Below are 26,424 nucleotides of genomic sequence, written 5' to 3'. Positions count from 1 at the left end.
ATTATTATCCAAAATTTTGATAGGTTCTTATAAACATAATTAGGTAAGTTTAATATGAAAAAGCCAGAATGTATAAGTTATATCACCCAGTTCCATCAAACTATTCTAATTTCCAGGAAGCCTTCAACATAATCACTCGCTATGAGCTGCCTGTGAGCAAAGAGGATTTAGAACAGGTTGATAATCTCCGCTACACTTGGCAACAGCTGCAAGCGCAGGCGTTGGCAACCCATTTCCAGCTTTTGAAAATGCAGCCGACCTTCTCTGATGACCTCAAGAACAACCTGGACAGGTTTAGGGATGACAATACGGAGTACTGCCATGAGTATCGCCATGCAGGCCCTATGCAGCCTGGCTTGAGCCCTAGGGAGGCATCAGATAGGTTGATTCTCTTCCAGGTATAATATTTTCATCTTTGTAATAAAGGCTATATTAATATTCCTGGAGGCGAACCATATTTACAATTCCTATTCGTTTCATCAAACTTTTTCGTAAATTAAGGTCTTGATTTCCAGAACCGCTTCGATGGCATGTGGCGTAAACTACAAACCTACCAAAATGGCGAGGAACTATTTGGTCTTCCTCACACGGAATACCCTGAACTTGCGCAAATAAGAAAGGAGCTAAACCTTTTGCAAAAGCTGTATAAACTGTACAATGACGTCATCGACCGAGTCAGCAGCTATTATGATATTCCATGGGGTGAAGTCAACATCGAGGAGATCAACAATGAGCTTATGGAGTTTCAAAATAGGTGCCGAAAGCTGCCAAAGGGGTAAGTTTGCATCTGATATAAGATGATGAATTTGTTCTAACTACTAAGAGAAACCAATTTTCTTGTTTAGCCTTAAAGAATGGCCTGCCTTCTTCGCGCTTAAGAAGACAATAGATGACTTCAACGACATGTGCCCGCTCTTGGAGCTGATGGCCAACAAAGCGATGAAAGCGCGTCACTGGCAACGTATCATGGAGGTCACCAAATACATCTTCGAACTTGACAACGAGGACTTCTGCTTGAAGAATATTCTGGAGGCACCTTTGTTGCAGAATAAAGAGGATATTGAGGTAATTGTTATATTAAAAGTTCGAAGTAACTAAGAGTGCATCTTGGCCTCCGATCCTCCGCGACAGTCTGTTTTGGTGTCTTTCGCCAGTGGACGTCCAACGTGAAGCTCACGCAGGTCCCTCGCAACATTTTAAATTCTCCCCAACGGTAGGTACCCGGGGCGACCAACCGGTTGTCAGGAATTCCTACAACTTTTTCCAGGTGGCATTTTTTTAATTTATAAAACTACTCATAATATTGCTAAAAGATAAATAATTTACGAGAAACAGTAGGTACCTAATTGTAATAAAAATAATTATTATAGTTACTGCTTGCTTATGATGACAAAAAAAAATTAAACGCTGCAACGTATAAAAATATTTTATGTTAATTCCGGTGAAACGAAACGTAGCTTCATATCAGAAAATTTATCGTGGTGCGGCGACGAAACGAAACCCGAAACTTAAAACGAAACGCATTCTGACGTCTGAATACCAGGCGCTCATAAAACAGAAGCGATTGAGGGCGCGTAACGTAACCTATTTGCGACACCTTCATCCCCAGCTTCTCTCTCATTCCATCTCAATATCAAGCTCCGCCTCATAATAACTCACCCCATCTTATCGCTCTCTTTCTTCCTAATATTATTCGAAAGAGAAAACAAAACTAGTTACTGCGACGAACCTGTGAAAATATTTTATTGCTCGTTCACTCCTATTCAAAGTATGGAAAGAGAAACGCTAACTATAATTTTGTATCTTCGCCTTCATTTATCTACCTTTATGAATTTGGCACCCCTATTACGTATGGTGGAGGAAATTTTCGTAGTTTCTATCAGACACCTTTCGTTTATGAAGTTGGCCAGCTGGCGCAAATCTTTTCGTGAACGATGCCGCCCTGGTACTGTTACCGACGATCCACCTGTCGTGCCCCGCAAGCGGTGCCGCGCGCCCCACGCCCCATACCCTGTCCTGTTTCGTGCGGAAAGTGGAAAACTTGCTCACTGGAAATTTCACAGTGTGAAAATCACTGCCTTGTTTAATTCTGCGTTTATTAAATGCACGTTTGGAATCGTGTTTGAAAACGTGTATAGTATTAGTAGGGAGCTTTATACGTGCAAAAAATAATTATATTGAACTTTTTATCTATCTTTTATACAAGCAGCCGCCCGCGACTTCGTACGCGTGGATCCCGTTTTACCTCCTTAGGAGTGGAGTTTCGTAAAATCCTTTCTTAGCGGATGCCTAATTGCCTACGTGTTAACATCTACCTACATAGTTATTTAATTTTTAGCGTTAAGAGTCGCATCTCAACCTTCCGCTTGCCGGGCGACTGCTCTTCCAACTCCCGCCTTAGGCAGTTCAATTTTTTCAAGTTATTTAATTATAATCTACCCGCATGCCTTTCAGCCTGATCCGTCCAGTGGTTTGGGCTGTGCGTCGATAGATCACTATTTCAGTCAGTCAGAGTCACCTTTGAGTTCCGAGTACTTACGAGTACATAGTAAATATAGATGACCTACGCTGAACTGTCCCACCAAACTCAATGACAGGAGGGCGCTACCATCGTTCAACTATATGGTTTCCAACATGGCAAAAATCGGAACCAGCGATCTGGTATTGACGGTGGCACCCCACTGTCAATGTCATCGATAGGACAGTCCAGTATTTTGGAACTATATCTAATTTATTTTTATGCATTGACAGATCGGTCTGACATGATGACCTATTTCGTTGTTTTGATAATTATTATGCAATAAATCCTTGAAAAACGGCTATCTTTTGTTTTTAACACATTCACGTTTATGGTCGTAATACTAATTAATTTATAAAATAATTAATTTGATGTTCTTTGGTCGTGAAAGTATTTTATTTCCACAGTTTTCCGCCGATTTTCCTTGAAATTAGGTCAGTCGGGTTGGGGAAATGGGTAACGTGGCAAAATGCATATCCGCATCGTACCAGGATCGCAGAAGATTGAAGGAGGTAGATCTTAAAATATAGGCACTGAAGCAAAACCACACCATAATCAACCTTATTTCTATCGAGATAAGGAACGAAAATGTTACACCGGTTGCTGCCTGTATGTTCAGTCGACAATACATTAGAATAACATTTTTGTTGCAAAATAGCTTCTATTACTACGACAATAATAATTATGTGTGACGCAGTGTTCAGCTGGATGTGCCGTCGTCTGTATTCGCAACTGCCAACCAATTTATTGAAACGGGGCGCTATTTTTTAGTACTGTGATTTTCTATAACTGCGTGGGCTAACATACTATCGCCAATACTAAGGCATCATAAATCAGAAGCTTTGTACTTTTTTATAAACGTTTTATTCATGATAATTTACGTATTGAGTGGTAAGAGGGCGTCTACCGACGCCAAGATTTCAATCGATGTCGGTTGGCAGAAAACAATGTGGTCTAGTATCAAAACAGGTAAGTGATAATTATCTGTAAGTCCTTGATTTTTTTTTGTATTTTCTCAATTGTATAATACTCGTAGTAATAAAATTATCTTTGTGGTTTTAAGATGTTGCTAGGTTCGACCGTTCCTCTTAATATTATGTTTTTTTCACAGACGGACTCAATTTCAGAGCTTTTCAGAGCTATATATAGCGGTGGTTCAGAGGAAAACGGGATTGTTTCTTTTTACATTGCGATTTTACCGGTGGCACCCGGTGGCAACAAAGATAGAAGAGATAATAATTATATAATATTTTCTTAATAAGTACTCTGTAATCTGTATCTGTGGTACAGCAGCTAGTTCGCGCATTCGATTTCAAACATGCGCGTCAGAGGATCAGTTTATAGAAAACGTACACAGTTTTATTGATGCTATCAAGAAAGGTAAAAAAGATTTAAAATCTTATTAACTTGGAATTTTCTATGAAATTACATTGCTAGGTCAGCTAGTTTTTAAATTATTGATTGGTGATGTTGGTATCCATTATTTTTAGGGTTCCGTAGCAAAAAACGGAACCCTTATAGATTCGAAAGAACTAAATAACTAATTAAAAAAATATTACCTACAACACTTGTAACCTGAATTGAAAAATAATGTTTTTCTTGATTAGGCTCCTGTTGTTTCCAAAAGCAATAACTTTTTTTCTTAAGTTGTAATGCTATGTATTAGACTATTTTGGAATCTGCAAAAGATGGACATGTTTTTAAAATAATGGGCACTGACAGTGTACTTAGTACACTTTTTTTACACCACAAGCACAGAATAAGTAATAGTGCCACAAGCTGAAAAGTCAAACGATTTGCTAGTAATGAGTATTGAATTTCGAAACAAACTATTTTTTTTATTATTACAATTCAGTTTGTAATAAAAAAGTATTTGTAACACTTAGTACATTATTATAATCAGCAATAATAAAAAAAAACTGCATAAAAAATACCGTTAATTTTGGAAATTATAACCGTAACGCAAGGTACCAATTTAAAAAGAATCAATTTTTTTTGAACAACTGTAATAATCAATTTCAAAAATATGCAATATTTTGGTTATTTCATAGGTACTTACTTTCATAATAGAACTGATTGCCATTTAATTTAAAGGATATCCCAGATGGTTTCCCAACGCCTTCCTGGCAACCAAACTGGGCAGCCTGGTAGGCAAACAAAATGGGCAGGTTTGAAAAGGATTTAGTCCCGCCGCCGCCGGTGCCGCGAACGGCCGTGTGGTGCCGGTTTGAACAACGTTCGACCTCTGACGTAGTGACATGGAGTCTGCATAAATTTTAATTGATTTCAATCACATCTACACAAAAGTCTACCCGTTTTCTTCTTACCAACTCGATCATTGTGCAATATTAGACCAGTTGCCAACTAGCGGGCTTGTTGTTTTGTGCGTTTATCCGACGCGTCCTGTATAAAATTCATCGCATGATGTTCTTTTGTGAACGAATTAAAATAATCTGAGAAATTTTGTGGTTATAATTTACATTGTAAAACATTCCTAGAATTGACTACAAGAGGAATAGGAAACATGTTTTTCACATCCGCAAAATGGGTTGAAGAAGGAGGTAAGTTTCTATTACAAAATCGTCCTTTTATAGAATTTGGAGACATAAAAGCATAAAACATTTTGTTTGTATATTTGACAAAATAAAATGTAAAAGTTCCTAATGATCCATTTCATAAAGTGTGGTCACATGACAATCAATAAAATTAATCAATAAATTATTTAATTTTGCAATGTGATTTTATCATAAATTATTTTACGATACTAGCTTTAAAATTAGCCATAGCCTAGCAACAAAATTTACTTAGAAAGAATCATTACACCATAAATAATATCCGCCATGAAATAATATTTAACCTAGGGTAGGTACATTATACATTTTAAGAATGCGGATTTTGTCAGTTAGCCGTATTTTTACAAGCTTTATATTGACTTCACTTGTTAGTATGTGTGGGACAAATCTTGCAACTGAATTTAAGACCACTTCGTCTCAACCGATTGAGCTGAAATTTGGTATACTTATGTAAGTACGATGACATTGCAATGTTATGGTACCATTGAGCTGGTCTGGTGATGGAGTCAGGAGATGGCCATAGGAACTCCTGAACGAAACGGCGGAATCGCATCGAGTGTCGGTTCGTTGGATTTGTCTTTTTGAGCAGTTTAGTGCTAGATGATGTCTAGGGTCCTGATGATGGATTAGGGAGGTGGCCATAGGAACTCCTAAACGAAACGGCAGAAACTCATCGAGTTTGGGTTCGTTGGATTTTTCTTTTCGAGCAATTTAGTGCTAGATGATGTCCAGGGTCTTGATGATGGAGTCATGAGGTGGCCATAGGAACTCCTAAACGAAACGGCAGAAACTCATCGAGTTTGGGTTCGTTGGATTTGTCTTTTCGAGCAGTTTAGTGCTAGATGATGTCCAGGGTCCTGATGATGGTTTTGGGAGGTGGCCATAGGAAATCCTAAACGAAAAGGCAGAAACTCATCGAGTTTGGGTTCGTTGGATTTGTCTTTTCAAGCAGTTTAGTGCTAGATGATTTTTTTTTTTAAGGGACGCGCGCTCGTCGCAGACCGACGTTCGCGATCGGGCAGTATCGAGCGCATAAAGCGCCCGATCAGTGGCGAACCCAACTAGAGGGTTGCCCACCGCGGTGTTGGACCAAAGTCCAGCCTACGGTGGGCTCACTCTAGTGGGCCCGATCGAGGGGGACTACGGACGCGGCCTGAGGGCGCCACGGTAGGCTCGGACCTCGGCTCAGGCCGTGTCCGGGGGACGGATTGGGGAGAACCGGCCCGGTACATGTCTGTACCGTCCGAAATGGAAGGCAGGGCCTCGTACTCGCCGGCGAGTACGGTGTAACGAGCTACTGTGTTGTGGAGTAGTTGGCGTGCTTAAGGCAGTGATGTCTGTGTTCAGAAATTCGGTAATAGGATCGTCCGGGTCGTCTAGGACATGCCTAGGTTGTCGGTATTGGGCAGCGACATCTTTCTGGGGTGTGTACGTGGCGGCGCTAACGATAAGAGGGTTCTTGTGGTTGATCGCTTTATCAAAGTAGCGGCGAGAGGCTTCTTTCATAAAGTGATCAATCGATGGGATCTCGAAATCTCTATGGAGATTCGTGTTACGCACGAACCACGGGGCATCCGCGGCTTGGCGTAAGAATTTGTTTTGGAGGGTCTGGAATTTCTTAAGGACTGTGCAGGAAGTGTGAGCAAACACCGGACTGGGCGTAAGTCAACACTGGACGGATGCAGGTTTTGTAAATTGTCAACTTATTCCTAAGTGACAATTTACTTTTCCTTCCAACTAGGTGGTAGCGTCGGTGGGTGTAGTGGTTCGCATGGCTCAAGACACGTCTGAGGTGCGGAGCGAACGATAATCTCTGGTCGAGGGTGACACCTAAGTACTTAGCCTCACTCTTCCAAATAATAATTTGTTCAAATAAGGTGAGATGGGTGGGGACATTAGGACGAGTGCGAACCGGAGGACGTTTCGCAGACAAAGCCCTAGAAAACTACACTGCTGCACTTTTTTCGGGATTTACCTCGATACGCCACTTCCTGAACCATTCGCCTAATTGTGTGACTGCGCGTTGGAGCGCCAAGATGACGTAATTCCGATTACGTCCGGACTTGTAGAGTGCGGTGTCGTCCGCAAAGAGGGCTAAATCCGTATTCGGATATTTGGGGATGTCATTGACGTACAATGAAAAAAGAATGGGTGCTAGATGATGTCCAGGGTCCTGATGATGGAGTCAGGAGGTGGCCATAGGAACTCCTAAACGAAACGGCGGAATCTTATCGAGTTTGGGTTCGTTGGATTCGACTTCTCGAGCACTTTGGTGCTAAATAATGACCCAGAGATTGAGATACAACTAAAAAGTGTAAAATAAAATTATAATAAAAAAAACTTTTTTAAAAACAAGCTTTATCCTGAAATGCAGTTGTACTAAAACGAAAAAAATAATTGTGTGCTTGGTTCAAAGAATTTCGAAAGCTTGTAGCGCAAACAGAAAAAAAGAGTAATAAATTCCATGCGCGATACAAGCTTTCGAAATTCTTTTAACCAAGCACACAATTATTTTTTTCGTTTTAGTACAACTGCATTTCAGGATAAAGCTTGTTTTTAAAAAAGTTTTTTTTATTATAATTTTTTTAGCGGTATTTTCACTCATTTTACAGGATATCTGCATCTCAGCGATGAAGGAGAAGGACATCGAAGCAAAGCTTCGGCAAGTGACCAACGAGTGGTCCGTCCACGAGCTGACCTTCCAAACCTTCAACAACAGGGGAGAACTCCTCCTCCGAGGAGATACCACGGCGGAGACCATCGGACAGCTGGAAGACAGTCTCATGATCCTCGGCTCGCTACTATCCAATCGGTAATTATTATGATGACCATCTTGTGAAAATCCATGCTCCTAAGTTTAAAGCTCCGGAGTGAAAAGTGGTAATGTCACATGAAAAAAACTACAAAATATTTTGCTTTCAAACAATACCTATTTATTATTAGGACACTTCAATAGAGACTATAAATATTATCTCCTTATATTTCAGATACAACGCACCATTCAGAAAGCAGATACAGCAGTGGCTTTACGACCTGCAAAGTACGAACGAGATCTTAGAACGCTGGTTGCTAGTGCAAAATATGTGGGTGTACCTTGAAGCTGTATTCGTAGGGGGTGACATCGCCAAACAACTGCCCAAAGAAGCCAAGCGGTTCTCAAAAATTGACAAATCTTGGCAGAAGATCATGCAAAGGGCTCATGAGACACCTGGAGTCGTATCCTGTTGCGTCGGAGACGATTTATTAAGACAATTGCTTCCGCATCTCCAAGAACAGCTGGAACTCTGTCAGAAAAGTTTGAGTGGCTATCTAGAGAAGAAGAGGACAATGTTTCCTAGATTCTTCTTTGTCTCTGATCCAGCCCTGTTAGAAATTCTTGGACAGGCTTCAGATTCACATACCATACAGAATCATCTGCTGTCCATATTTGACAATATTCGTTATGTCAAGTTCCATGATATTGGTGAGTCAATAAAGTTAAGCTTTCTTGTTTCTTTCTAACTAGATACCTGATAACTTAAAATTAGCGTCAATATAATAAAACAAACATTGAAATCAATTTCAGAATACAACAAGATGATTGCTATTGTTTCTTCGGAGGGTGAAGAGATAAAGCTGGAGCGTCCCGTACGGGCAGAGGGTTCTGTGGAGACCTGGCTGACGTCACTGTTGCAGTCGGCTCAAAGCAGCCTGCACTCCATCATCCGCAACGCGGTGTCCATCCTCAACGATCCCGCTTTCAATTTGCTGCTGTTCCTTGACAAAATGCCGGCACAGGTAAAATAGTTAGATATAGGTACCTACTGTCCTTTCCAAATCGCATCAAAATAATGAGCAGGTAGGTATATGACGCTAACCAGGCAATTATTATAGAAATAATTTGAGCCGGATGAAGAACATTGGCAACCTTTTACAGAACATAAGTTGCGCCTGTCTCAAACTTATTTGCGTAAAATAAGCGCTGGATTATTTCTGGATCTGTTAGAACTAGAATCTATGAGATATAAAACTTAAATTGGCATTTCAGGTTGGACTTCTGGGCATCCAAATAATATGGACTCGTGATGCAGAACTAGCACTGATGCAAGCTCGGCAAGACAAGAAAATAATGATGGAAACCAACAATAAGTTTTTGGAACTGCTGAACACATTGATTGATCAGACCACCAGGGACTTACTGAAGATTGAAAGAATTAAGTTTGAGACTCTTATTACTATCCATGTCCATCAAAGGGACATTTTTGATGTACTGGTAAGTTTTTGTCCCTCTTAAAAGTATTTAATGTTGTCCATGATAATTATATGATAATCTAGAATAACATTTGTGTATAATTTTGACTAAAATCGTATGGTTCCAGTGCCGTCTCAACGTCCGATCGGCGACCGACTTCGAGTGGCTGAAGCAATGCCGTTTCTACTTCAAAGACGACGCGGACAAGACCTGGATATCGGTGACGGATGTGGTATTCACATACCAGAACGAATACCTTGGGTGCACTGATCGCCTTGTCATTACTCCTCTTACTGACAGGTAACCATGAACATTTTACGAAAATCAGAATCAAAAGTTGCACAAAATTCCGTTCTGTGCAGTGAGAAAACCTGGAAACCGTAGATTATAAGGTAGAATGCGTTTTCTCTTGCACGGTTCTAGAATCTTTCTTCCTCAGACTCTTCGCGTCTTTTCTCTTCGTTTTTTCAAGCAATATGCCCACATGTTTAATTTCCATTTCAACTTGCTTAGAATGAAGTTCTCGTATTAACACCGAGCATAATTATTTTCTTTTTGAAATATTTTTCAGATGTTACATAACATTAGCACAGGCTCTAGCGATGAGCATGGGAGGCGCGCCTTGCGGGCCGGCGGGTACTGGTAAGACTGAGACCGTCAAGGACATGGGGAAGACCCTTGCGAAGTATGTCGTGGTGTTCAACTGCTCTGACCAAATGGACTATAGGTAACTGCTTTATGTTGTGGATTTGAAATTTTCACTTAAATTTAAAAGAACACAACAAAAATTATTCACTTTGAAATATTCACCCGTCCTGAATTCGACAGTTTAATTAAAGTACGAGTAATATAAAATTGACACTTTTTTATACAAATATCAACATCGCCTTATTAGGCTAGTTGACACTCTAATCCATTGTATATTTAAGTTCCATTGACACCATTGTGCTGACTGAGTACGTAGACTCGTCTCTAATGATTTTTTGATTTCTGACTGCTTTGTGAGTTTTGGGAAAAAATATAAAAATTGTATACTCAATGGGTTTTTGTCAATACTTCCAGAGGTCTCGGCCGGATCTACAAAGGCCTCGCCCAGTCAGGTTCCTGGGGCTGCTTCGACGAGTTCAATCGTATCGAGCTGCCCGTGCTCTCAGTCGCCGCACAGCAGGTGGCCGTGGTGCTCGCGGCGAAAAAGGAAAAGAAGAAGACCTTCGTCTTCACGGACGGAGACGTCTCCGAAATGTGCCCGGAGTTCGGCATTTTTATCACTATGGTCAGTAGTAGCTGCTAAGCGATTGATGTTATGCGAGCAATTTTAGAATTGGTTGTATCAGTCATTGCAGCTTTGCGCTCAAGTCTGCGCTGCGAATGGTTAAAATGTGTTTTTATGAATGCTGTGTGAACTATTCGGAAAGGTTGGTAATTATGTCATTTACCCATACCTAAATGGTCGACATTATCAAACATTGATTGTCAACAGAATCCAGGCTATGCCGGTCGCAAGGAACTCCCTGAGAACCTGAAGATCCAGTTCCGCACCGTCGCCATGATGGTGCCCGACCGGCAGATCATCATCAGGGTCAAGCTGGCCTCCTGCGGCTTCCTCGAGAATATTACGCTCGCCCGCAAGTTCTACACTTTGTATAAGTTGTGTGAGGAGCAGCTCACCAAACAGGTGAGTTACCTTGACATCATCCATCCATCCATCATTATGGTGCCCGTCCGGTAGAACTTCATCCGCGTGAAGCTGGCCTACGCTAGTCAATTAGCATACTTTTGCATGACCTCTTAAAACGTGACTTCCATAAATTTTGTACACAAACTAGATTTACGACGTTAGCAGATCACCATTGAAATACAAGTACTTTCTCGAGGAAGTCACGCTCGTTCGCAAGTTTTAATTGTATTAAGCTCTGTGAAGCTCACCAAACAGGTGAGAATATTCCAGATGGTAAGCAAAGCTCACGAGACGTAATTTTTTTACTCTGATCTAAATTATCTCAACGTGAGACTCTTTTACTGATATTTGACGATTTATGATTCAAAGGCTACAACACAAACAAGACCTAAATTATATTTCATCCTGCTCCCTCATTCATAAAAATTTCAAGAGTGCCTTTAGAATGCATAATTAAAAAAACGTTTGTGCTAACCCAACCCAGAGTAAAGATAAAGATAAAGATACATTTATTTGTTCAAACATGTGTACATAAGGTGTTAAGTCAGCATTTAAAATGGTATCAACATGTCGTACCTTTGCGGTGTACAAATATAAGTAACTAGCTTTCCGCCCGCGGCTTCGCCCGCGTGGAATTTTGTCTGTCACAGAAAAACAATATCGCGCGCGTATTTACTCACCGTTTAGACCTGGACTACGACAAACATTTTAAAACCAAAATCAGCTCAATCGGCCTAGTCGTTCTCGAGTTATAATCAGACTAACGAACATCAATTCATTTTTATTTATATATACAATATGTAACAAAAACACCGTCCGATCCGAAAGGGTCATAAAGTAGCTTTAACAACATTACCAAAACAAGTATCAAAATCACGTAATTAATAAAAACAATTTTTTTATCGATTTTTAAAGTCAATAAGTTTAGCAATGATTTACCCTACAACGGGGAAATTTTCAAAAAGCGTTAACACTCTGTCGCCGCGCGGCTTTTTTAAGACGCTGGGGGTCATGACCTTATGACGTGCCGGCGCATCTCTACCCCTCCCGCGTACCCTCTACACTGCCGTTCGGATTGCCATGTAAGCTTTTTTATTTTTGTAAATTTTGTATTTATTTTTCATGGGGTATTTTTTAAATAATATTTTATGAAAATTATTACACAAATGGAATCTTAACTCGATACCTATTAACACCTTAATGGATCGGACGGTGTTTCCGTTACATATTGTATAGATAGATGATAGCTAGCGGCCGCCCGCGACTTCGTACGCGTGGATCCCGTTTTACCCCCTTCATCTATCTTCAGCGGTTAACTCCCCTTCCCGTAGGAATTTTGCAATATCCTGTTGTAACTAAGCTTTAAGTTTACTAAGGTACCTGCATGCCAAATTTCAAGCGTCTATCTTACGCAGTTTAGATTTTTTCATACATATGTTTTTTCCCGCTAACTCCCGTTCCTGTGGGAATTTTACGATATCCTGTTGTACCTAAGCTTTAAATTTACTAAGGTACCTGCATGACAAATTTCAAGCGTCTATCTTACGCAGTTTAGATTTTTTCATACATATGTTTTTTCCCGGTAACTCCCGTTCCCGTGAGAATTTTACGATATCCTGTTGTACCTAAGCTTTAAGTTTACTAAGGTACCTGCACACCAAATTTCAAGCATCTAACTTAAGCGGTTCAGATTGTTCATACAAAAGGATTTTTCCGCTAATTCCCGTTCCCGTAGGAATTTCGGGAATTCCTTTCTTAGTGCACCTCTAAGGTACCTAAACTACGTTCCTTCCAAATTTCAAGTGCCTACGTTTAGCCGTTTAGGCTGTGCGTTGATCTGTCAGTCAGTCAGTCAGTTTCTCCTTTTATACAGTGTGTCCGGGCATGTAGAATAGCTCAAATACTAATAATACAATGCAAATAAAACATACCTTAACGACCTGGTTTTTCTTGTGTTGGAAAATAACTGAAAAAGAAGTGAAAAAAGTCATGTTTTATTCTAATTAAATCCATTCTTACTCCCTTAAAATGTATGAAACTTGTATCTGTTTTCTACTTCTGCTAATAGATAATTTTATTGGCTATCGCATGATATAAAATTTTTGCTTATTAGTGTTAAGCTACCCACGCTTTCACTTGTTTTTGAAGGAAGAGGTGAAAACTAAAAATTAAAAACTTAAATCCTCGTAATTTTGCGAGAAATGGGTCAAGCCCCAAATTTTAAGTATTTTCATCGATAAAATTGTCCATAGATTACGCCTTTAAAGTTTGATCACTACAAGCCCGGACACACTGTATATTTAGATAGGTTACAGAATTAACTGGATCTATTCGAAAATTCGATGTTTTCAGCCTCCATACTAAATGTATGCCAGTCACACAATATTAAAAGTGTTGATTTTTTTTATTAAATAATAAACACTTAAAATGAACTCGTAAATTGCATTCTTATTTAAAATTATTCATGGAAAACATTGGTTCTAGACTTTACTTGCTATAATATTATCAAGACATGAGTGCCATGACTGTGGCAGTACTAAATGTATGGAAGTCGGAAACATTGAATTTTCAGATAGATGCAGTTTATTTTGTAACTTATTATTGGTACCGTTAAATAGAGCTCATGAAGCACTTTTAGGATCAGTAACCAGTTTTTGGATAGTTTGTATAGTTTTTAATATTAAGTGGTTTTATTAAATGTATGGAAGCTGGAAACATTGAATTTTCAGATAGATCCCGTTTATTTTGTAACCTATTATTGGTACCGTTGGATAGAGCTCGTTAAGCACTTTCAGGATCAGTAACCAGTTTTTCGATATCTTGCATAGTTTAGAAATAATCGAGTGAGATAACTTATCGTTTCCACCCTGTATAGATAGATAGATGATAGCTAGTAGTATTCCCGTGGGAATATCACGATATCCTGTTGTACCTAAGCTTTAAGTTTACTAAGGTACCTGCACACCAAATTTCAAGCATCTAACTTAAGCGGTTTAGATTTTTCATACAAAAGGATTTTTCCGCTAATTCCCGTTCCCGTGGGAATTTCGGGAATTCCTTTCTTAGTGCACCTCTACGGTACCTAAACTACGTCCCTTCCAAATTTCAAGTGCCTACGTTTAGCCGTTTAGGCTGTGCGTTGATCTGTCAGTCAGTCAGTCAGTTTCTCCTTTTATATATTTAGATAACCCATTTTTGCTGAAAATTTCAGGTCCACTACGATTTCGGCCTCCGCAACATCCTTTCTGTCCTCCGCACCCTCGGCGCAGTCAAACGGGTCAACTCCAAAGACAACGAGAGCACCATAGTCATGAGAGTGCTTCGCGACATGAACCTGTCCAAACTGATAGACGAAGATGAACCACTCTTCATTTCACTCGTCTCAGATCTGTTCCCGAACCAAGCGCTGGACAAAACAACGTACAACGACCTTGAGGATGCAATAAAGAAACAGGTGGAGAGCTCAGGGCTGATATACCACCCGCCTTGGGCTCTCAAAGTTATACAGGTGTGTATATTTTTGATAAGAAAAAGATTGAAAAACTGCAAAAACAGATTTGATACGAAAAATGGCTGCTTTACGGTGTAATAGTAATAAAAAGTTCGATGTTGTCTATTTATCCCTCAATAAAAAATTTACATTGCAATAAAAGAGTACATTTTCAAACCTTTTACTATATTGCTGCAAAAACGCCAACAAAAATATTGCCCCTACTTACTTAGTGCTTAATATCGTCGCAATTTTGTTTTTACTAGAAAATCATGACAGTATTTCTAAAATACGCCTTTTTTATGAAGAAGCCGTATGTATTTGCAGCTATACGAAACTCAACGAGTTCGTCATGGAATCATGACATTAGGGCCTCCAGGGGCCGGTAAAACCACGTGCATTCATACACTTATGAACGCTCTGTCTGAAGTTGAGAACCCTCATAGGTAAACGTTGCACTCTAGAGCTGCATGGTATTATTCTGCCCTATGGAACAGTGCACTTTTCCCACTAGTGTTATTTATTAGTTAGCGACTATTAATTTGAGCAATTTCGTTGTCAAAACAATAAATTTTTAGTAAAATGTAGTTATTACTTTGCTATGCTTTTTGTCTCACAAGCATTTTCGTAAAAGTTTTATTGACAAGAGATTATTTTTAATACGAGTAGATTAAATTGAAAAGAAAATTATGACACCTAAATATATCCATTGAATGGCTATTTAATATTTAATTTTTGGAATTGACACTTTAATCAGTAGTACCTAGCTAAACTACCTTGCCATGATTTTGGTCTGATATTATTTAAATTAAACGTTTCAGGGAGATGCGCATGAATCCGAAATCTATAACAGCTGCGCAAATGTTCGGGCGTCTCGATGTGGCCACTAACGATTGGACAGATGGGATATTCTCAGCCCTTTGGAGGAAAACACTTAAAATCAAAACCGGAGAATATATCTGGCTGGTGCTCGATGGACCAGTCGACAGCATTTGGATCGAGAATTTGAACTCTGTGCTAGATGATAATAAGACCTTGACTCTAGCCAATGGTGACCGTTTGACAATGTCGCCTACATCGAAGATTATATTCGAACCGGAGAACATCGATAATGCATCTCCAGCTACTGTATCTAGAAATGGAATGGTTTACATGAGCTCATCGGGGTTGGATTGGGATCCAGGTAAATGTGTTTCTTTGTCCTTTCAACTATAGTATATTCGATGACTAGTTATAATAATAAATGTTTTTATTCTTTCAGTTGTTCGTGCTTGGCTAAAGTCAAGATCGGCCAGAGAAGTTGAAGTATTTAGCGTACTTTTTGACCAGACTTTCTTTGGCATCTACACATGGTGCACACAGAATTTGACTTTCAGTATGAAGGTCCTTCAAAGCAATATTGTGCTTCAAATGTTGAATCTCCTGGAAGGTCTTGTACCACCACAGAATGTCGAACCAGTAGAAGATACATCTGGCAGCAAATCAGTCAATGGTGATATGGATGATGAAGAAGAAAAAGAAAAAGTAGAAGAAATAGTGCTGTTCACCCATGAACATTTGCAAAAAATATATGTGTTTTCATTAGTTTGGGGTTTCGGATCTCTATTAGAAACCAACGACAGAGATCGATTTGACACATACATCAAGAAAAACTTCTCAGAAATTCTAGACATTCCGAAGCATCCAAATAATAAACCCAGCAATCTTTTTGATTTCTACGTCAAAAATTCTGGAAAATGGGAACTATGGGATGATCTGGTAACACCTTATGTGTACCCGGACACAGCCACTCCAGATTATGCCAGTATTCTTGTGCCTATAACGGACAATGTAAGAATTGACTACATGATCCACTGTATCGCTAAACAAGGAAAAGCTGTCTTACTTTTAGGAGAACAAGGTTCTGCCAAGACGGTCATGATGAAAGCATATATGAAAAATGCCAATCCTGACCAATTTATGAGTCGATCCTTTAACTTTTCATCTGCCACCAGTCCCTATCAATTCCAGAAGACAATAGAAAGTTATGTTGAAAAACGTAGTGGTATGACTTTTGGTCCTCCCGGCGGCAAAAAAATGCTCGTATTCATCGACGATATTAACTTACCCCAAATCAATGAATGGGGTGACCAAATAACTAACGAAATTGTAAGGCAGACGATGAGCATGGGTGGATTTTATAGCCTGGAGAAACCTGGTGATTTTACAACCATTGTTGATATTCAATTTCTTGGTGCCATGGGCCAACCAGGTATTTTTAAGTTACATTATTTGTACTTAATTAATATTTTTATAATCAAATAAGTAAATGCAGGTCTCATTAATTTTCATAATTTTAGGTGGTGGCAGAAATGACATTCCAGCAAGATTGAAGCGCCAGTTTGCGATTTTCAACTGTCCTTTGCCAAATAACGATTCAATTGATAAGATATTCAAAGTGATCGGTGAAGGTCATTACAACGCTCGCAGAGGATTTGCTGCAGATGTGAGGTCATTGATCAAGAAGGTTATACCGCTAACAAGAGAGCTTTGGATGAGAACTAGATTGAATTTGTTACCTACACCAGCAAAATTCCACTATGTATTTTCTTTGAGGGATCTATCCAGAGTGTGGCAAGGAATGGTGGGGACTTTACCTACAGTGATTGAATCAGAAAAATGTCTGATGTTACTATGGAAACATGAATGCTCCAGAGTATTTTCTGACCGCTTCACTCATCAGGTTGATAAAGATTGGTTTAACAAAGCTCTTTATGACATAGCGGAGGAGGTGTTAGGAGTTGAATACAGAAAGATGATGGATAAGGAACCGGTCTTTGTCGACTTTATGAGGTAACGATTTATTGACTCAGTCCCTTCAATATTAAGAGTAAAAGTAGTAGCAGTTTAGAGTATAGGTAATAATAAAAGTTTCTCATAATTCGTGAAATATTTCCTTTGATCACGCTAATATTGCTTTCATATCTTCCGGAATTTGAGATTTCTTCGTCATTTAGTATTTCAATTTTTTTAAATTACAGAGATGCTCCTGAGCCAACAGGAGAAGAGGGAGAAGACGCAGACATGGAATTGCCAAAAGTATACGAGCCTGTATTCGACTACAGTGAGCTAAGAGAACGGTTAGACATGTTCTTGGCTCAATTCAACGAAATGGTCCGAGGTTCTGGCATGGATCTTGTGTTCTTCCCTGACGCTATGTTACACTTGGTTAAAATATCGAGAGTAATTCGACATCCTAGAGGAAACGTCATGTTGGTAGGAGTAGGTGGGTCTGGGAAGCAATCACTCACAAAACTGTCAACGTTTATTGCAGGCTATCGATCTTTTCAAATTGCTCTTACCAGATCTTACAATGTAGGCAATTTTCTTGAAGATCTCAAGCTTCTGTACAGATCTTGTGGCGTACAAGGAAAAGGCACAACGTTTGTATTCACAGACTTGGACATTAAAGAGGAAGGATTCCTGGAATACCTGAACAATATTCTGTCGTCTGGCGTTATATCAAATTTATTTACCAAGGATGAGCAACAAGAAATAATTTCTGAGCTAACACCAATAATGAAGAGAGAAAACCAAAAGCGTACGCTAAACAATGAACTCGTGATGGAATATTTTTTGAACAGGACATGTCAGAATTTGCATGTCGTTCTATGTTTTTCACCTGTACGTAACTCAAATTTCTTGCTTCATAAATTGATGAGGTTAGAATGAATTTAAAAGTTACGTTATTTTTTGTAAATGTTTCAGGTAAGCGAAGCATTTAGATACCGTGCATTAAGGTTTCCAGCATTAATATCCGGATGCACTATCGATTGGTTTCAACCTTGGCCTAAAGACGCGCTGGTGTCTGTTGCTGATCATTTTCTAGCTGAATTTGAAATCGAATGCACCAAAGAAGTTAAAAAAGAATTGGTCACCGTACTAGGAACTATTCAAGACGTAGTGTCCAAGGTTTCTACGGAGTATTTCCAAAGATTCCGTCGATCATCACACGTGACGCCTAAATCATATTTAAATTTTATTGGTGGATACAAAACTATTTATCACATGAAGCAAAAAGAGCTTGGAGATGGCGCGTTAAGAATGGATACTGGATTAGAAAAATTAAGGGAGGCTGCCATTTCAGTAGAATTACTGAAGAAAGACTTGGCTGTCATGGAACAAGACTTAGCTTTGGCTTCTGAAAAGGCTGATCTCGTGTTAACTCAAGTTACAGAAAGAGCTATGCAAGCTGAAATCGTTAAGAATCAAGTACAAATTGTGAAAGAAAAGGCTGAGGCCTTGGTGGCTTACATTGCTGAAGAGAAAGAAAAAGCTGAACTGAAATTGGAAGCTGCTAAACCAGCTTTAGAAGAAGCTGAAGCAGCTTTGAACACGATCAAGCCAGCTCACATAGCTACAGTTCGTAAATTAGGCAGACCACCACATCTTATTATGAGGATTATGGATTGTGTGCTGATATTGTTTCAAAGAAGGTTACATCCTCTTATTCCTGATACAGCTGCACCATGTCCAAAACCTTCTTGGGCTGAATCACTCAAGGTTTTTTATTATTTCAATAACTAATTTAAATTATTATCGTTAATTATTATTTGTAGAAGCAGTTACATAGTTGCGTCTGCAGGCGGAGTTTGTAATCTCTAGCCTCTGTAATTAAATAATTTTTCTACTATATCAAAGAGTATTTACTAATTAATCTTAAAATCATACCAAATGTTACAGATGATGGCCAGTACAACTTTCCTGCTGCAACTTCAGAACTACCCAAAAGATATAATCAACAACGAGATGGTGGAGCACTTGCTCCCGTATTTTGAAATGGAAGACTACAACATGGACACTGCAAAACGCGTCTGCGGTGACGTAGCGGGTCTTTTGTCATGGACTAAAGCGATGGCCTTCTTTCATAGCGTCAACAAGGAGGTGTTACCGTTGAAAGCAAACTTACTGCTTCAAGAAGCTAGATTGAAAGTTAGTATTATACAGGGTGTTAGGTAAATGGGTATATGAGCCGACACTAGCCCATGTTAACATGGTCATATAAATGGTATGGTGAAGTCAGAAAATTGATATCTTCATTTTAATTATTTTATTTTTTATACAAATCGGATTTTATAAAATTTATTTTGTATGAAAATTAAAAAAATAAAATGATTATATCAAATTTCTGACTTCACCATACCATTTATATGCCCATGTTAACATGGGCTAGTGTCGGCTCATATACCCATTTACCTAACACCCTGTAGAAATAATTTCACTACAATAATGATATGCCTATACCTACTTAACCAAACTCGTTTTTCCTTACAGGTGGCAATGGAAGACTTGGCTTCGGCTGAACGGCAGCTTGAAGAGCGTGAAATGTCCTTGCGTAAAGTTAAAGAACAATATGAATCGGCCGTATCAGAAAAGCAGCAGTTAACAGATGCTGCTAATGTGTGTCTAAGAAAGATGACTGCAGCTACGGCTCTTATCAATGGGCTTGGGGGTGAAAAGATCAGATGGACTCAACAAAGCAAAGATTTTAAAGAGCAGCTTGGACGTTTGGTCGGTGACGTCGTTCTTGCAACTGGATTCTTGTCGTACTGCGGACCTTATAACCAAGAGTTCAGAAACAGTTTGCTTGATACTTGGATGGATATATTGAAAAAGAAACAAATACCTGTTACTGATAACTTAAACATTACAAACATGCTAGTGGAGAGTGCAACTATATCCGAATGGACTTTACAAGGTTTGCCCAACGATGAACTTTCTGTACAAAATGCACTCATTGTAACGAAATCCAGTTCATATCCGCTTCTAGTTGATCCGCAGAGCCAAGGGAAGAACTGGATAAAAAACAAAGAAAGTACAAATGAGTTACAAATCACTTCCTTGAATCATAAATATTTTCGTACTCATCTTGAAGATAGTTTGTCTCTAGGACGTCCACTGTTAATTGAAGATGTTGGCGTAGAACTAGATCCTGTGATTGATAACGTATTGGAAAAGAACTTCATCAAATCTGGTTCCATAGAAAAGGTCATAGTGGGTGATAAAGAATGTGATGTAATGCCCGGTTTTATGCTTTACATTACCACTAAATTACCAAATCCTCCGTACTCTCCTGAAATAAGCGCGAAGACTTCGATTATTGACTTCACTGTAACGATGCAAGGATTGGAAGATCAATTGCTCGGCCGAGTCATATTGATGGAGAAGTCAGATCTAGAGGAAGAAAGAGTGGCTTTGTTTGAATCGGTAATGAAAAACCAAAGAAGTATGAAAGAGCTGGAAAGTAACTTGCTTTGCCGTTTAACATCATCAGAAGGATCATTAGTTGATGATGAAGCCTTGATCCAGGTACTTCAGATTACGAAAACAACCGCTGAAGAAGTGAATGAGAAATTGAAAGTTGCAGAGGTAACCGAAAAGAAAATTATCAAAGCCCGTGAAGAATTCAGAGCAGTTGCTGGAAGAGGATCAATTCTATATTTCTTGATTGTGGAAATGAGTAACGTGAACATCATGTACCAGAACTCTTTGAAACAGTTTCTGAATATATTTGACAATTCTATCACGAAATCCACGAAAAGCAATGTTACAGAAGAGAGGATCAACATCATTCTCAAATACCTGACCTTCGAAGTATGGGCGTTCACGTTGCGAAGTTTGTATGAGCGCCACAAGGCTCTCTTTACTTTGATGTTAGCTATGAAGATAGACTGTCATAGAGGTATAATCTCCCACGACGAATTTATGGCGTTTGTCAAAGGCGGCGCTTCATTGGATCTGAACGCAGTTACTCCAAAGCCATTTAGGTGGATTTTGGATATAACGTGGCTGAACTTAGTTGAGATTAGTAAATTGAAAACTTTCAATGATGTCCTTTCGAGGGTATGTCACATACCAATTAATTAATTTTTTATGTCTTTGGTACCTGATATGTTCAAATTACTAATTATTATTTTTTCTAGATATCAACCAATGAAAAAGAATGGCGTGTTTGGTATGAAAAAGCAAAACCAGAGGAGGAGACATTACCAAGTGGCTACAATGACAGCTTAGACGTGTTTAGGAAGCTCTTACTTGTTAGATCATGGAGTCCAGACCGAACTCTTTCCCAAGCCAGAAAATACATCGTTGGTAAGTTTTTACTACTTATGTATCTTGTTAAAAAATTATAATTACTTAGCTATAAAGTATACTTCCATTAAACTCAATGCATTTTTTTAACATCCTCAGACTCACTAGGACCCGAGTATGGCGAGGGTTGCATCTTAAACTTAGAAACTACGTGGGAGGAGTCTGAACCACGAACCCCACTTATTTGCATCCTTACCATCGGCTCTGATCCATCCGCACAGATCTCTGCCCTCGCAAAGGCTAAAGAAATTGGTATGTTTCTAAAAATTTTACGTTTACTTTAACGTTATACTTATCTATCAGAGTTTTAATTTTAACTGTAACATTATCATTGATTACAGTTTTGAAAGCTGTATCCATGGGCCAAGGACAAGAAATAGTAGCCCGTAAGATGATTTCTGACTCTATGGCTGAGGGAGGCTGGGTGCTGTTGCAAAATATTCATTTGTCTTTACCATTCTGCGTTGAAGCCATGGACGCACTCATTGAGACTGAACACATTGAGGACTCCTTCCGGCTTTGGCTAACTACTGAAGTTCACACAGAGTTTCCCATTGGCCTCCTACAGATGGCCATCAAATTTACCAATGAACCACCACAAGGTATTAGAGCTAGCATGAAACGCACATATCAAAACATTACACAAGATACTTTGGACTACTCATCTTTATCGCAATGGCCACCGCTCCTTTATGCTGTAGCATTCTTGCATACAATAGTTCAAGAACGGCGTAAGTTTGGACCACTAGGTTGGAATATACCATACGAATTCAACCAAGCAGATTACGCTGCAAGCGTTCAATTTGTCCAGAACCACCTCGATGAAATTGACCCGAAGAAAGGAATATCTTGGCCCACCATTTGTTACATGCTGGGGGAGGTCCAGTACGGTGGCAGAGTTACAGATGACTTCGACAAACGATTGCTGACCACTTTCACTAACGTTTGGTTCTGTGATGTCCTCCTTCGTCCCGGTTTTGAGTTTTACAAAGGCTACAAGGTTCCACAGACGAGAAATTTACAGGGATATGTGGATTATATCAACCAACTTCCTTTACAAGATACCCCTGAAGTCTTTGGGCTACATGGGAATGCTGACATAACGTACCAGATTAACAGTGCAAAGGATATTTTGGATACGATACTCAGTGTCCAGCCGAAGGAGGGTGGAAGTCAAGGCGGGGAGACCAGAGAGAGCATAGTGTACCGTCTAGCTGAGGACATGCTGGACAAGCTGCCGAAGCAGTATGTCAGTTTTGAAGTCAAAGAAGCTCTCCAGAAAATGGGGGCCTTTTTACCCATGAACATCTTTTTGAGGCAAGTTTATCATAATTGTATTGAATAATTGGTATTTGTGGCATATTATGCTTTCATTTTTTATTTTTTTACAGACAAGAAATAGATAGGATCCAGAAAGTAATCAAAACTGTGCAGTCAACACTTTGCGATCTGAAACTGGCAATTGACGGCACCATTGTAATGAGTCAAGGTTTGCGAGAATCACTTGATGCTATGTACGATGCCAGAATTCCACAAAAATGGCTCAAGGTAAGGTTTTTCCAAATATTGCCACAAAAACATACTTAGTTTACAATGGGTGTATATTGGTTAAATTAAATTCGGCAATGTTGGCGATTTTCATAATTTTCTAAGCGTACCTAAACACTACTTTCCCTTTGGAACAATTGCACTGTTTGCAATTTTTGCAAAAATATTGTCACCTTGTTCCTCAACTATGAAGAAATTCCCCAGAAAATCTCATTATAACCAAAGTGATCTTCATAGTAGTGCTACAAGCCGACACTCCTCAGAATCGAAGCTCAAATAATAACCACAGTCTTACTTTCATTTCTCAGGTATCCTGGGAATCAGCTACTTTGGGTTTCTGGTATACTGAGCTGCTGGAGCGCGAGCAACAGTACCGAGTGTGGCTGCGTAACGGCCGACCGACCACTTTCTGGATGACTGGCTTCTTCAACCCACAAGGATTCCTCACCGCTATGAGACAGGTAAAGAATAGCGACAGCATCTGAAGTAATAACTTTTATTGCGTATAACATTATCTTACATTTTTGTAAATATGAGGTGGAATTGCGTAAAGCAATCGTTATCATTTGACAGTTCATAACGTACGATTATTCTGTCAAACGCTTTGTTTAACTGACTTTATCGTACGTTACGATTTGTCAAATGATTACGATTGCTTTACACAATTCCACTTTTGGTCATGATTTTTACGTAATGGACATTACTTTCTTTCAATTTGAAAATATCGTCAAAACTTCTTTCATGGGAGTCGTAAGGATTTTTCTTTTTTGTAGGGATAACGTTATATTTGTTATTTATTGTTTCAGGAAGTAACACGTAGCCATAAAGGCTGGGCTTTGGACTCGGTTGTACTACAGAACCACATCACGAAGTTGAATAGGGAGGACGTGCACGAGGGACCGGCTGAAGGAGTGTACGTTTATGGTCTCTTCCTTGAAGGTAAATATAGAATTGATTTATTCAATGTAATAAAGCTACTGTTTAAATTTCCTTAAACTTGTCCAAGTGCCTGATCGTAGTGATTTTACTATCTTCTATAATAATAATATAAAAATAAATCGCAAAATGTGTTGATATGAGCATAACTCAACAACGCTTGGACCAATTTTACCAATTCTCTTTTTTAATGTTCGTTGAAGCCCAAGGATGGTTTTTACGGCGAGAAAAATTCTAATAATTTCCAGGAACACCCCGGGCGGACCCGCGGGCGGAAAGCTAGTACTTCATAAAAATATGGCAAAATGTGAGCTCATTTTTTCATTTATACCATCTGTGATTCCAGGAGCATCACTAGACAGAAAAACTGGAAAATTGATTGAGTCGAAGCCGAAGGTTTTGTACGAGCAAATGCCAGTTATCTACATATTTGCTATTAACACGACTGCTGGCAAGGACCCTCGTCTGTACGAGTGTCCCATCTATAGGTAGGTATACTCCTAAGCATTTGTAGTAAAACATCAAGCTGCTCTTATAAGTAGATGTGTCCTATGATGACCCAGTTTGTTTCATCTTTTTAACAAAATAACCAAAGTAGATTTAACTAAATTAAAATTTATAAGTTTAATTTTGCATGCTGAAAGGTGGAAGATGGAGATTTAAATATATTTGATTTGATTTGAAAAAAAAAGTTTGAACGTAAAACCTTATACTTACAGGAAGCCTCAAAGGACAGACGCGAAATACGTGGGGTCCATCGACTTCGAAACGGACAGCAACCCGCGTCACTGGACCCTACGGGGGGTGGCTCTTCTGTGCGACATCAAGTAGTAGCATCGTCTCTGTTTCGATCGATCGACGTCTATTTATTTATTTTATTTCGATTCATCTACAATCGATCTGTATTCAATGCAGTGCTATTTGTTCCTTGTATTTTTATGATGTTCAAAGTTTAACAAAATAAATAATATTTAATGTTACTGCTTAAACTGTATATTATTGGAGTATTTTTTTAAATATTTTACATTTCATTGACTAATTCTATTTTATCATTATCAATTTTTGAAAAAGTTACTTAATGCTATGGTATTTTAATTAAATAAATGTCACTGATTGTTCAGTTGTTCTAATTAACCCAAATGTTAATGAATGTTATTAATAAAAGGAAACAAACTTTTGAAAATAATGACTAGATTTCGAGTTTAGAGCACTTTATTAAAAAAAAATCCGATCTCAAATTTTTTTTTCATATTTTTTATAGGGATACCTACATTAGTAGAGCTACCTCCCCTAGCAGTTTGATTCACCCATTCTGGGACACCCTGTATATCTTTTTACTTTATTAAAGACAGGCAATAATATTTTATTGAAAGTCCGTTCTCTTAGGGTGAAATTTGTATACATGGTCTTGATTTCAATCCTCGCCATATTTATTTAGGTGATCTATTATGACCTATTTAAGGCCGGGTAGCAGAGAAAATGGCGAAAATGAGGTTTTCATTTTTCATTTTTGAGGTACTAAACAGTAAAATTAAAGGCTAAGATTTTTATTGAACATAGTTGAGGATATTTTCGAGGGCTATTAACGGATGGAAACACGATTTGATGAAGTTGACTCGATAGAATAAATTCCCAAAGTTACCTCTATTCGTTTTCTATTTATGGTTTTATTTTTAAAATAAGCGATTTGAGATTCTAAATCTTTTACTAAACTAAAGTTCAGAAATAACTTGAGGGCTTTTAACGGATGAAATTTTTATATTGCGTCTTATTTAGTTACTATGTTAAAAAATGTGGAAAAAATCGTCCATGACGGCTTGGACAATCTCAATCAGTCGCGCGGTGGCGCTTACGGAGGACGGACGCGTGTCAGTTTTTTTGGCGTGACAGTTCGCGATTTGTCAATATTTTTGACAATGATGACTTTGATGAGTCACAGTATAATAATATCAGTGTTACTGGAGAAAGCTTAAATTTTTTGATAATTAAAAATTATCAATTTTGTCTACCTATTGAAAAAATCGTTCGCATCCTTTTAAACGAAGACTCTACTCATGATACATAGTACATTCCTCAAATATGAGACAAAACCAATGAGTTAAAATTACATTTTAATAGTACCTACATACAATCGTCTTACACTCTTTAGAAGAGCACACTGACACAAATAAATAATTAAAAATACTGTCTAAGGTCTGTAGCTAAAGGTCTAAGCTGCAAGATAGAAGAATCTTCTAGCCAAAAAGATGGCAGATGCAGCAGATGTCAACGGATTTAAAACTGGAGTTCATGTGACTCCTTGTAGACTTGAGTGTCTAG

General features: G+C 38.7%; 1 protein-coding gene across 1 annotated transcript in view; it reads left to right on the top strand.

Moving 5' to 3' along the window:
* LOC135086563 (dynein axonemal heavy chain 5) overlaps positions 1 to 25,030 on the top strand; it is a 61,529-nt gene extending 36,499 nt beyond the window's left edge. Inside the window, exons 23-50 of the mRNA XM_063981315.1 lie at positions 117 to 398; positions 516 to 775; positions 846 to 1,065; positions 7,704 to 7,903; positions 8,079 to 8,554; positions 8,657 to 8,868; positions 9,119 to 9,343; positions 9,450 to 9,622; positions 9,894 to 10,049; positions 10,385 to 10,595; positions 10,803 to 10,997; positions 14,212 to 14,508; positions 14,818 to 14,936; positions 15,312 to 15,673; positions 15,752 to 16,741; positions 16,830 to 17,322; positions 17,511 to 18,153; positions 18,238 to 19,032; positions 19,213 to 19,461; positions 19,804 to 21,372; positions 21,453 to 21,621; positions 21,721 to 21,873; positions 21,963 to 22,938; positions 23,013 to 23,169; positions 23,478 to 23,630; positions 23,976 to 24,108; positions 24,452 to 24,593; positions 24,825 to 25,030. Coding sequence (XP_063837385.1) covers positions 117 to 398; positions 516 to 775; positions 846 to 1,065; positions 7,704 to 7,903; positions 8,079 to 8,554; positions 8,657 to 8,868; positions 9,119 to 9,343; positions 9,450 to 9,622; positions 9,894 to 10,049; positions 10,385 to 10,595; positions 10,803 to 10,997; positions 14,212 to 14,508; positions 14,818 to 14,936; positions 15,312 to 15,673; positions 15,752 to 16,741; positions 16,830 to 17,322; positions 17,511 to 18,153; positions 18,238 to 19,032; positions 19,213 to 19,461; positions 19,804 to 21,372; positions 21,453 to 21,621; positions 21,721 to 21,873; positions 21,963 to 22,938; positions 23,013 to 23,169; positions 23,478 to 23,630; positions 23,976 to 24,108; positions 24,452 to 24,593; positions 24,825 to 24,936 — 10,122 coding nt within the window. The 3' untranslated portion in view covers positions 24,937 to 25,030. The remainder of the gene's footprint in view (positions 1 to 116; positions 399 to 515; positions 776 to 845; positions 1,066 to 7,703; positions 7,904 to 8,078; positions 8,555 to 8,656; positions 8,869 to 9,118; positions 9,344 to 9,449; positions 9,623 to 9,893; positions 10,050 to 10,384; positions 10,596 to 10,802; positions 10,998 to 14,211; positions 14,509 to 14,817; positions 14,937 to 15,311; positions 15,674 to 15,751; positions 16,742 to 16,829; positions 17,323 to 17,510; positions 18,154 to 18,237; positions 19,033 to 19,212; positions 19,462 to 19,803; positions 21,373 to 21,452; positions 21,622 to 21,720; positions 21,874 to 21,962; positions 22,939 to 23,012; positions 23,170 to 23,477; positions 23,631 to 23,975; positions 24,109 to 24,451; positions 24,594 to 24,824) is intronic.
* Positions 25,031 to 26,424: the final 1,394 nt, after the last annotated feature.

The sequence above is a fragment of the Ostrinia nubilalis genome, chromosome Z, assembly GCF_963855985.1.
Source record: "Ostrinia nubilalis chromosome Z, ilOstNubi1.1, whole genome shotgun sequence".
Classification (NCBI taxonomy): Eukaryota; Metazoa; Arthropoda; class Insecta; order Lepidoptera; family Crambidae; genus Ostrinia; species Ostrinia nubilalis.
This window is presented reverse-complemented; position numbering and strand designations above follow the sequence as displayed.